The 12,360-nt window shown below is 40.4% G+C and overlaps 2 protein-coding genes across 4 annotated transcripts in view; both read right to left on the bottom strand.

Moving 5' to 3' along the window:
• crtc3 (CREB regulated transcription coactivator 3) overlaps window positions 1-5,968 on the bottom strand; it is a 55,697-nt gene extending 49,729 nt beyond the window's left edge. Inside the window, exons 1-3 of one of the 3 annotated variants that reach the window (XM_088991907.1) lie at window positions 5,530-5,968; window positions 4,651-4,896; window positions 613-723 (exon numbers count right to left, since the gene is read on the bottom strand). In XM_088991907.1, coding sequence (XP_088848033.1) covers window positions 613-723; window positions 4,651-4,782 — 243 coding nt within the window. In that variant the 5' untranslated portion in view covers window positions 4,783-4,896; window positions 5,530-5,968. Of the gene's footprint in view, window positions 1-612; window positions 724-4,650; window positions 4,897-5,463 lie in introns of all 3 variants that reach the window. The other 2 variants (XM_088991906.1, XM_088991905.1) reach the window with 2 other exon arrangements.
• A 540-nt stretch (window positions 5,969-6,508) lies between these two features.
• iqgap1 (IQ motif containing GTPase activating protein 1) overlaps window positions 6,509-12,360 on the bottom strand; it is a 56,246-nt gene continuing 50,394 nt past the window's right edge. Inside the window, exons 32-37 of the mRNA XM_088991904.1 lie at window positions 11,171-11,258; window positions 10,627-10,836; window positions 10,374-10,540; window positions 10,157-10,276; window positions 7,957-8,065; window positions 6,509-7,835 (exon numbers count right to left, since the gene is read on the bottom strand). Of these exons, the coding sequence (XP_088848030.1) occupies window positions 7,722-7,835; window positions 7,957-8,065; window positions 10,157-10,276; window positions 10,374-10,540; window positions 10,627-10,836; window positions 11,171-11,258 (808 nt within the window). The 3' untranslated portion in view covers window positions 6,509-7,721. The remainder of the gene's footprint in view (window positions 7,836-7,956; window positions 8,066-10,156; window positions 10,277-10,373; window positions 10,541-10,626; window positions 10,837-11,170; window positions 11,259-12,360) is intronic.

Here is a 12,360-nt window from a genome sequence, read left to right as displayed (position 1 = left end):
TAGCAGGCAAACATTTATTATGCCCAAATGCTACATGTTTGCCACTCACATTTTTGCCACAGGCTTTGATCCTTCTCTTGAGTGCTCTTGCCGTCCCATCCTTTGCATGATGCATTAAAAAAACACTAGCTTTTTTTTTTTTGCTTAGCAAAAACGTGCTATGTTCCCAACAAACACCGTTTTCAAAACTTTGTACAGTCAATCATCTTCACCACTTGCACATTTTCAAAACTGCAACATTGTAACTAGAAAATAAAGAGTTGTCACAAGGCAGATTGGTTGTACTTATCCCTGACAGTCATGCCTCCTATCAAATAGGCATGTGTTTAGTCTGCACTGGCAGTGTTGAGGTTTGCACCTCAGTTTGTGATGTACAAATGTGAGGACAAACAACTTTTCTATACTAATAAAGATTTGTGCAGTCTTATGTGCCCCAAATAAGCGCAAATGAAAACTTGTGCCCCCCACCCAACCTCGCCTTCCATCATTTAAGGAGTCCATGGCTGATATATGTTATATTCAGATATACTGTGTTTAACAAAACGTTTAATCATTTTGGGACATTACCTTGACATGATTAACATCATAATGAGCAGTAGAGCAACATCCCACCTGAAATTCTGAACTTGTATTCCCAATCTGATTAACATTGGGCAAAGAGCCGCCGTAGTACTGTGGTCGTGATTGAGACAAACGAAGCTGCTGGATCTTCTGGAACTGCACCTGTCAGTAAGAAAAAAGAACATATTCCTCAAAGGGACAGGAATGCAAAAACTACTTTAAAATATCATGTTTGAAGCAGAAAAGTGGAACTTTATACGGAAAAAAAACACATTAAAAACCATGGAATGAGCACTTCGAATACCTCTAATATCCCCCATAAAAAATAAATTGACCGATTAAAAGCAATTGAGCGCGAGAGTACATGCACCCGCAGAAAAAAATATCCTGTGACTGTAAAGTGCCCTTGAGAGTTTTGAAAGGCGCTTAGAAATGAAATGTATTATTATTATTATTATTAAGACATTTTCTCCTGCCTACACTGCACTATTTTTCTCCGGCAAGACCATGTTGTATCAACACAGACATTGTCTGTTTGTTATTTATTGTATTTTTTTTCCTGACTTGACAAACATGGAACCAGGTAACACTGACTGTATTTTCACGATGAAAAGTGCACTTGAAAGTCTGAAAATTTCTACAAAATAGATTGGGTGCCGAATAATGTGGGTCGCCTTGTGTATGTACCGAGTTTCAAAATCGATGAATGCTGTTGTATGATTTCAATGAGGGGTCTGAAAATAATTACACCAATAATCTTTGATCAATCACCTTTTAACAAAAGACAGACATTCAAATGAATTAAAATGATAGCAACTCTGCCTTTTTATTTACTTCGGGTGATCAGACAAATGTGTTCGGACGCCCCATTCACACAGAAACAAACTCATGTATTTTCGCTCACACTCCAGTGACTCCAGTGTCAATTTGAAATGTTCAATCAGCCTGCCATCCATGTTTTTGGAATGTGGAAGGAAACCGGAAGACCCGGAGAAAACCTATGCAGACCTGCCGCCAACCTGCAAATATTACACAGGGAGGATGGAGCGGAGATTGACTTCATTCACAGAAATAAGAGACACCACCTCAGAGTCCCCCGACTCTGCTTCCTCCAAGGAAGGCGTGTTAGTGGAGTTGAGGAGGTCTTCAAAGTACTCCGCACCGGCTCACAGTGTCCCGAGTCAAATCCAGCAGTGCTCAATCCCCACTCTACACAGTTAATGGTGTACTGCTTGCCACTCCTGAGATGTTTGATTGTGGACCAGAATTTCCTTGACACCACCTTGAAGTCCGCTTCCATTGCCTCAACGAACATCTCCCGGTTTTTGCCTCGCGGACCACCGAAGCTGCATTCCGTTTGGCCAGTCTATACCAGCTGCCTCTGATGTCCCATAAAGACCCGAGAGGACTCCTCCTTCGGCTTGACAGCATCCCTTACTGCTAGTGTCTACCCGCCAGGACAGGGGTTGACGCCACCACAAGCACCAACCACCTGACGGCCACAGTTAGACTGGCCGTCTCAACAATAGAAGCATGGAACAGGGTCCATTCCGACTCAATGTCCCTCGCTTCCATGGCATGGGAAATGAAAATGGACATGGGAAAAGCTCTGCCAGAGGCGGGAGTAGAAGGTTCTTCTGACAGTGGATTCCACCATATATCTTCACAATACGTTTGGGTCTGCCAGGTCGGACTGGCATCTTCCCCACCATTGTGTCCAAAGCCTTGGGCACAAGACTTTGGACACCCTTGGTGTAAACCATTGGCATCACCAAATGCTGCAACATTCAACTGCTAATTATTTACAGCTCTTGATTCATCTGCCTTCAAAAACATAAAATCAAGATGGGTCTCCATTACATAATTTGACATCTCCATCAGATATTTTTGTTTCTCCTTTAAACTGTCTGCAGTCACACCCGAGCTGTTTTCTTTGTGGCGGTCTCAAAAAAAATTACGTATAGAAATAGCGTAGCAGGCCAAATACCTTTGGATCTAATTGTATCAGAATCATCTTTATTAGCCAAGTGTGGAGAACACACAAAGAATTTGACTTCAGTAGAACACGCTGCACTTGTGTCATCATAAAAAAAAGACATGACAAATAAGTATGGACACTAGTATAGGCTAATCTAATCTAATCTCTCCTCTTCTTTTCCTTTCGGCTTTTCCCTTGAAGGGGTCGCCACAGCAAATCAGTGTCCTCCAGCTTTAGAGGACTAATCTAATCTAATCTAGGAACAACTGAAACAATGTGCAAGGTATCAAGCAGAGCCAAAGTGATCAGTGGTAGAATAAAATACGCGAACAGATGACAGAAATACAGATGATGGCTGAAGAAACCTTTTTATAGATGGACCGGCCACTCCTGTACACTGAGATTTTACACAGGCGTACGCTAACAGTTGTACAGTTGGTGCAGAAAATAGGTGAACGATTTTAAAGTGATCAGACATGTAGTAACACAAGTGTACAACGATGCAGATGTCCTTGAGCGCCTGGTGCTGGAGATTATATACAAATCATATATTTGTATATAAACATATACAAATCAGTAACAGTGGTTCAAGTGAGTACAGAGCTAGCGCTACAATGATTATAACAGGATATGTCAAATTCCATTATTGAAAAGACAACTAAACAGTAACTGGACAAATGCAATTATAACTGAAGTCGTCATCAGTAATTATGAGAGTGTAAAGCTTTTGTTTATATAGATAACATCCGATTTACGACCACCTGTACTTACGACCACAACCGCCAGACCCTATTTTTTTATTTTAATTCTACGCCTGGCAACGCACTGCGCTGGCAGCAACGCGTACAACAATTTTGGCCAGCCAGCATCTCACTCTTGCACAGCAATCGAGGCGGGAATGCCCACCGACGCCGGCCGCAGTGCGGCCAGGACGAGAGCCGATGTGGGTGGGCGTCAGCACTCGCCGCCAAGAGAACGCCGCATCGGGCCCATGCCCGGCGCTGCTGCCTCTTTGACACAGTTTGTTCGGCTTTGGGGCGAGGTGGCAGGTCGGCGCCGCAGACAGCCGTGGGGTCGGGCCGCGCGGAGAGCGGGATATCGCCGGGGAGAGAACAACCGGTAGAACACCGCCGACCCAGACGTATGCACACCCGCCCCCGTGGCGTCCAAATCAGGTCATGTGCAAGTTATTTAGCATTGAGTCTCTATTAAACAGTTTGAATGGGTTTTGATTTACAACCATTTTGACTTACGACCATTTGGTCGGAACGGAACCCGGTCATAAATCGGATGTTACCTGTATATGGTAAAATCGCAACTCATGCTCCAATTTAGATATAATTATCATTCCAAAATTAAGAACAGTTATTTGGAATTTCCAATGTCTCAATGGAGCATCAATGAGTTGAAACTGAAGAGAATCAGCCAATTCAAATCAATTACCAAATGCAAACTCAGCCCAAGGCTCAGCATATTATAAAGAGTTTGAATGTTTCTCTTCATTTGTAAGTAGGTTCGTTGTCAGATCTCCCAGGCAAGTGGCACGCAGAGCTTGATCGCAGCGTAGAGTCGAGCAGGTCGTGCTGTGAACTCCGTCCGACACTGTGCGGCTCTCTGCGAGTCTGTGTGTCTGAGTCCGAGTGATTCTGCGCATCTCTATGTCCCGCGACGGCTACTTCTACCCATTTTCATGCGTGGGAAATGCATCAGGCTGAGACGCACATCAAAGACATCAAAGGGTTGAAAGGCGCACTTCAAAGGCGTATACACAACAGCGCCGCGTTGCGCACGTGACGCCACAATTCCACTCCCTCTGGAGTACTTCAGATGCACAGCATGGGGAACTGGTGACCAACCGCAAGCGACACTTGAACCACTTTCCCGTTTCCTGTTTTACGGATAGGTGCAATTTTATAGTCTGGACTTTGTATAATTTAAAATGATCCTTGTTTTATTCCAAAAAGCATGGAGGGTTATCGGGGTCGAAAGTCGCTACAGTTTAACACAACAACGTCATTGTGTACTAATTAAACAGACACACTTAGGAGCCTCGTCGTTTTGTTAGCAGCCTGTCTCATTCAACAAGACAACAGAATAACGAGAATATTTACCCTTGACACCGTGAGGTCCGTCATCAACTGTTCAAAGGCTCGCGTCTCCTCTGCTTGCTTCTGGTTATGCAGGGCAATCTTTTCACTGAATTTCCTGGGGTTCGAACCCCCAGTGCCCGGAGAGCCGGACATTGTTCTACAACTTCTAATTCTTGGGGAGGGAAGTTGGCTGCGGTCCTTCGAATCTATTTTTCAAGGTTTGTCGGTGTCCACTCCATTCGAGAAAGTAAAAAAATAGTTGTATATCTGCATATAAAAAGATCACGCATTACTGAATCAACGTTTGAATAATGGAGAAGTTGTTAAATAATTTTCTGTATGGCGTATTCGCAAATACCAAGTGTTTGCAAGTAAATGTCGATGACTTTCACTGAAAAATAATATTATGACAGTGATATTTCGATGAAGTAAAGTTAATGATACAACAGAACTTCATATTGACACATTGCCAGCAGCCACTTGGAGGAGTTTGACGTTGACGTAGCTGTCAAAGTTTACAACATATGCAGGTGAACGGATAGAAAAGGCGCTGCAGCTAGGCGCTAGGTTAGCTAAACTGGTGTCAAATCCTTCCGGACCATCATGCACCAAAACACTTTGCCAATTTGCGACGACTATACTTCGGCAAATAATCGTCAGACATGTATTTGTGCAAGCCTTGCTCAAGATCTTTCATTCTTCTACTAAAGAAAGCGAAGTGCCCCGTTATCAAACACCTTGCTAACACGTTAGCTCAGTTCCCAAGCAATGGAGCCAAGCTTTTCTCGCTAAATTGTATTTCAACAAGTGTCCGCTGGTCTTATCCAGACTCACTCAGTGTCGAGTTTCTCTGACCACGAAGGAAGAAAAAAAGTCGTTTACGCACGTAAATGTACGTACTTGAAGGGGGTATAATCCACAAATTCTCACTTTCAGAGCTAGATTACAGTGAAGTCGATTTTGGCGTTAATCCACGGGCAGCAGTTTGAGACCTCAAACTCCGATCCGATGACTCCATGAAGAGAAACAAGCGACGCCGAAGGTTAACTCATTTCCCCCGCACAGATTTGAGCCAAATTCTTCTGCTTGGTTGTTTCTGTTTCAACACACCATATGTCAATTGACATGTCTTGAATAAAACAGGTCTGACTCGACGTCTTGTCATCCCCAATCTCTCAGTCTCTGCTGCGAGAAAAACATTGCCTTGTTAAATTCCATCGATTACCCAGAAGACCACACGGAGGCGACAACGGCCTTCCGTCGTAAGAAAACTATTTAAGCACCAGAACGTTCACACGGCAGTTCTGTAAAACGGTGATATGCGAAATTTATGGCCTTGTTTCTGACCATGTTAATTCGGCATATCATTTTCTGTTATGCAATGAAATAAAAGTGATTAAACTTACTGTTTTGGAACTGCATTGGGATATTCAAATACATTACATAATGTACTGTTCATTCTTAATGACATACAGTTTTTTTTTTCCTGAAAACACGTCATCACCAATTGTGTGCAATTATTATTTTCGTTAAATGTGTCTAACCACATTTAAAATGACAACACTGTACAAAGTGATTAAATATTGAACTCGCAAGAATATTGCTTTTTAAAATAGACTTGCATTGCATAACTTTGCTGTTGTGAAATGTAAATTTCTCCACTGCAAGACTAATAAAGGCACATCCAATCCAATCCATTCAGAACAGTCTGCAAAACAAACATCAGATTGGTGGGGAGGGCGTCATTACATAATAATTACGACTTATTTTAAAACAAGGCACATTAAATATGATGAACCATACCGCCATCAGAACTACAGAACATAACACTAAATACTGACATTCTGTCAAATAAAGTCAAAGTGGAATGAAAGGCAAGTTGATCCCTCAGATATTCATTTAGATATAACAAGAGTCATCATAAATTGACAGCGACTAGATCTTCCCAATATTACACCGCGCATCTTTCAGTTCAATTTATATGATCTATAAAAGCATTCCAAAAATGAATGACAGTATAACGCACTGACAAAAACTAAAATATAAATAATTAGTTAGTAAGGGTATCTTTGTAAACAAGATTATTTTTCATAAAATGTACGTCCAGTCCACATATTTGCATTTCATTTTATGTCGTACAGATACTTTTTTTTTAACTTTTGCAACATGAGCATGTTCCTTATACAGTACTGTATGACACAAATGAACAACTCGAGATCTGAAAAGAAATTCAATCCGTTGTCAAATCAAATGCAAAACTGCAAAGGAAGCAATACAAAGAAACCCAGATGATTTTCAGAGCCAGGTTGGTTTTCCAGGATGAAGAAAGGGAGAAGAGAAAGAAGCCATTCTGGAATATGTCAGGCCATAAGTGTCTTCTCCAGCAAGGAGCTTTCGTTTTGATTTTCAGCTGCACGTGGTTGTTTGCAATCTGCGTAACTAGATGGTGGAAATGTACCTAAAAAATATTTAGTTTGAACTTATTGGAGGGGAAGAAGATGGGCCAGCGTTCCAGGTTAACAAAATGTTTCTATAGAAAATATTTTCCTACATAGGGCATGGTGGATCAAATCCAAATCTGTGAATATAGTTTAAAAAATAAAATAACATAAAATAAAATATACGGTTTCTGTTTTCTAGGATTTTGTGTGTATGTGTGTCTGCCTCTCACACAAACCATACAAATACCCATAATGAAGTTAAGCAATAGACCTTTTCCACAACCCAGTGAAAAATGTCAGGTTGAAAAAAAAGGCAATGTTACATAAAACACATTTTTTTTATAAGTAATCAAAGCCTATGCACAAGATATTAATATTGAAAGAGGAAAAAATACAACTCTTTAACATCTGCCGTGGCTGCAGTTACATAAAATCATTGAACAAATACCTGTTGTTTTGGTCGGAGTGCCCCAAAGGGAGAGTACCACTGGAAACCATGCACATATGATGATGATGGACAAATTATTTGCAAAGGCACATAAGGCAAGTACGTCAGGAAAGGATTAAGACAATCATAATCATTTAGGACGAGGCTTTCAGCAAGCCTTTTTGTGGTCATATCAGTCTGTTGCCTTCTTTGAACTGTTTTCTCTATTTCCCATAAAATTTCTTGTTGAGCAAGAAAATAAGTAGGTTGACATTTATTGTCGCCTTGTCGAAGAGTTTCATCACTGCCACACCTTCGTACTGCAGTTGGAGGAGATCCTAAGAGCATTATAGAAAGCAAGGAAACAAATCAAAATCAAACAAATCATTTACAATATCAGAACAAACAATCTATGCAATATACGAATGTACTGTATGTAAAAGCCTCTAGCGAGCATACCTGGTATTCTAACTGTAACGTGTCAAAGTGGACCCCCATTAACTTAGCCTTCACGTCAAAGACTCCAACAGCCTCGGCCGGAGAGATCTCAAAAATAACATTCTTGAACCTACGTGGAGAAAAACATTCAATTTGCAACTTGACTTAAGAGCACCAATTGAAATACTTGTACAGTGATATCTCAGTTTACAAACGCTTGAGCTCACGAACTTTTCGCCTTGAGAACATTAAATTTGTGAGAATATAATCTTGGCATTTGAACCAATTTTTGACGGACGGACTAAACCACAAAGTGCCACAGTGGCTGGCGGACTCGTTTTTGTAACCACTTTTCTTTGAGAGCAGATGTGGTTTGTTATCAAGTGGAGTACTTTTGGTATTATGGGACCGAAAAAGACCCCACCACTAATGGGGTAGCTAACACTAGCTAGTGTTAAGCCTAAGAAGACATCAAAGAAAATTATGATTGAGCAGAAGAAGGAGATCAGAATCTGAATCAGAATCATCTTTATTGCCAATATGTAGAACAAACTAAGAATTTGCCTCCAGTAGAACACGCTGCACTACTATCATCATAAGAAAAATGGAGGCACTATACAGTTCTATTTGGGTTACTGTTTAGAGAGTTAATGGCTTGGGAGAAGAAGCTGTTTAAATGTCTTCTGGATTTGGTGTGCATGCATAGGTAGTGCCTGCCTGAGGGGAGTAGCTGGAAAAGGTGGTGGGCAGGGTGCGGAGGGCCCAGTAGGACCCCACCATAGGCTAGTGTTAAGCCTAAGAAGACATTAAAGAAAATTACAATCGAGCAGAAGGAGATCACGGTGGATGGCGGACTAGTTTTCGTCACCCTGTGGTTTGTTATCAAGTGGAGTACTTTTGCAATTATGCGACCAAAAATACCTCACCACAGGCTTGTGTTAAGACGAAGAGGACACAAAAGAAAATTATGGTGGAGCACAAGAAGTACATCCACTTGGTAAGATAGATGCTGTTAGCACAGGTGTCAAAGTCAAGGACCAGGGCCATCACATTATTTTATGTGGCCCACAAAAGCAAATCTACCATGACAAATTCCATGATGCTTGCTAAAGTCTGAAGCACCGTTTGAAATTGGCATATGTAATCCACAATAACAGTCATTATTCTTTATTTCAGATTCAAAAACTAGTTTTCATCAATTTGTTGTGCGCTGTGTATGTAACATATGGAGGTGATTAAACGTGAATATGGTTTCCCAAAATTCACAACTACATTGTGGCCTGCGACAAATATGTGTTTGACACCCCTGCTGGAGAGGCATTCCATGAGGGATGTGATCAAACCTTGTTCCAGGATGGACTTTTACAAATGAAGCATCAAACTCCAAGACGATTATGTTGAAAAATAGAAATGTGAATTTTGGCTTTTGTATCGTTCAGGCCACAAACCTTTGGGACACCCCTTCTATAGCTTTCACTTCACATGTCAGAGTTTTAACTGCCTAGATTTTTTTTGTGTTTCTAAACCCCCATGGCAATATCCTTAACACAGTGTTGGCCTTTTTTATGGTACGCCCTTAGATATTCCTGCAAATTATTTTAATTCGTTGATGATATTATGGACCAGAAATCATGAAATCCAAAAGTTGTTCAAAAAATGGTGAACCTAATCTAATCCTTCCTCGTGAAAAATGGAGTCTTTTGGCGATGCTGTTTTAACACCCAATAACAACACTTATCTGCTTCCCACTCACCTGTTTTTTGTTTGTTTTTGTTTTGTCAAGCATCCATTCACTTTGTCAGTCTTTTGTTGTCCCCATGTACCAGCTTTTTTTTCAAACATTTTGCAGGTATCAAACTCAAAATGTGGCAATAGGAAAAATGCCTAAATATTAAATATATTGTCCCATCCATCCATCCATCCATCATCCATCCATCCATCATCCAAATCCCCCACCCACTTGAACTCACTCACCCACCCACCCAACGCTCTATCCTTCCAAGGGATGTCGGTGGGGGACACCGTTAAATGGTTGCCAGTAAATATCGTGTCCCTGTAATGTAATTGTAGTAGAAAATGATTTGCAAATCATCGTATTCCCCTTTTAAATCCATTTTAAATAAGGCCCAACTTCATTGTAATGGGATTTTGTGCTCGCTCTTTGCATTTTGAAGACAAACTTTAGTCACAAATATGATATGTTGCCGAGTGCACAACTTACTGGTTAGGTTGCAGATCCTCAATTGAAATGAGAACTCCCTTCTCATATAGGCGCGAGGCAGTGTATTTCTGTGCAACTTGTTTACTCTTCTTGGCTTTGTTGGCACCAGGCTTTGACAATCTGAAAGGAAAATAATCATCATTCCATATACATCAAAGGATCCTCAGGCTCAATATGTAGAAGTGATCAATAAAAACGAAAGGTGAACCACACTTACTTGCCCTTGCTAGCCAGGTTGTCCATGCACGTTTTAATATACTGATTGTATGAATCAATCTGCACATTGTAAAACTTGGTCTTTGAATTCAAGGCTGTGTTAGTTTGCTGCAGTTTTACAAGTTCAGCTTTTCTACGCTGGCGATAACGTCTCTGATTTCTGATGTCCTGTAATGCACGCAGGCACATTTCAACTGTATACAATTTTTAGTATAAGAACTGCCACACAAAGAGTACATTACACGTTTTTTCACCTTGGCTATGTCATTGATGAGGTCCTGATAGCGGTTCTCAGGATTCACTTTGCCAAGCTCTGCTAGCCGCTCGAGGTTACTCCTGATCTTCTCTTTTTTCCCTTGTAACGTTAGGCCATCGTCCACCACTGGTTTGACTTGCTTTATCTTCTCTGGGGTCTTCGCATCACGTATGGCCCTTCTCTGCATTGCACGTTGGTATTCTGCTTCCTGTAACCACAGAACAAAATACAGTAAGTGCCACCTTATTTTTTTCCCTATTGACTCAAGCCATGTTTTGTTTTGTTTTTTACTTTGAAGACACACTTGGATTAAAGATTTGATGTGCTCAAAGCAATTAATATTACACAAACATGAGATATAGTGAATTGGCATTTGGTAAAATGATTCATGAAGGGAAATTTTCCCATTCAAATGAAATGCAATGCAGATGAAGCTAGCGCTCTGTCGGTATGCTGCCTGTCTTTTTGTATGGGTATTGTTTCCCTGCAGGCATAACACATTCAAACTGACAGAAAACGTGGAAAAAAGTCTGTAATATGACCTGGTCTGGACCAGCTGATGAGTCCAATATCTCTGTCAGAGTTTCCCCAGGCTGGAACCGGATAACATCAACAATCAGCCGCTTGGTGCTAAAAGGACAAGGCAAAAAAAAATCATTTATGAAACAGTTATGATAATGTAAAATACATAAATCAAATAATTAGTGCTGTGAAGTGATTAATGAATTTCGTCTTTCACCAAATAATCTAATTTCATTTTTAATCTTGTCTAAAAATTACTGAGAAAAACACTATTTTCATTTCACACCATTTATTACATTATAGAGGCAGATCAAAACACAAAATAAAACGTGGCGTTAAAACATATTTTAATAATTTTCAGCAAACTTGGACAGATGTAGTCCTGGCCATTTAGTTTCTGCTGTATTTGAGACTGGTTAAATGGGGAATATCACTGTTTTGTTTTTGTAAATCTCCAAATAATTACAAAATAAAAATGAAATAGAACACCAGGTCCTTAAAATGCTTAGGTTAACATAACAAAAATAGTCAGAACAAATTTCAATCAACACTGAACTTGCCTCAGATAAACAATAATATAAAACAGACGCTTAAATCACACTGCTGTAAGTGAGTACTTCAGGAATAACTGTTCATCATGACAAACTAAAATTGCTGAAATAAACACCAATTACTTTGAGGATTCAAAAGAGGGCACATCAACTATGCCTCGTACGTGGGGTTTTCTCGTGTTTAGTTTGCAGAACAGCTTTGCGATGTATGGCTCGCTCACTCTTAGCTGTGGCTGCCCTTGAGACTGTTTGCTTTGCATTGATCTGGGAGGCTAAATTTGAGCTGCTTCGGTGGTAAGTAACCTGCTTACCAAATAGGCACAATCCTCTACCTTTATCAATTGTGTCATCAGGGCGATTTTGGAATGTAAATTTTCCATTCATTTTGCCGAGAACTTTCACATGCTCACCGCTGCTTACTTATCCTACCGACTGCTGTCAGGCTTCACAATTCCCAATGATCACATGTGAAAAAAACAAACAAAAAAAAACTGGACACTTGTAAATATGGGTTGTTGCAATATATCTAAATGCATCTCTTGATTCTGCACTATGTACAGTCTTGTTTATAGAACGGTTTTTGCACATCTACATTTGCACAGTATACAGTTGACATTTTTATTTTGTTATGCTTAGAATATCTTGTTTTCTATCCTTTC

Source organism: Hippocampus bargibanti, linkage group LG03 (genome assembly GCF_051943395.1).
Source record: "Hippocampus bargibanti isolate YZ-2025 linkage group LG03, ASM5194339v1, whole genome shotgun sequence".
NCBI lineage: Eukaryota > Metazoa > Chordata > Actinopteri > Syngnathiformes > Syngnathidae > Hippocampus > Hippocampus bargibanti.
This window is presented reverse-complemented; position numbering and strand designations above follow the sequence as displayed.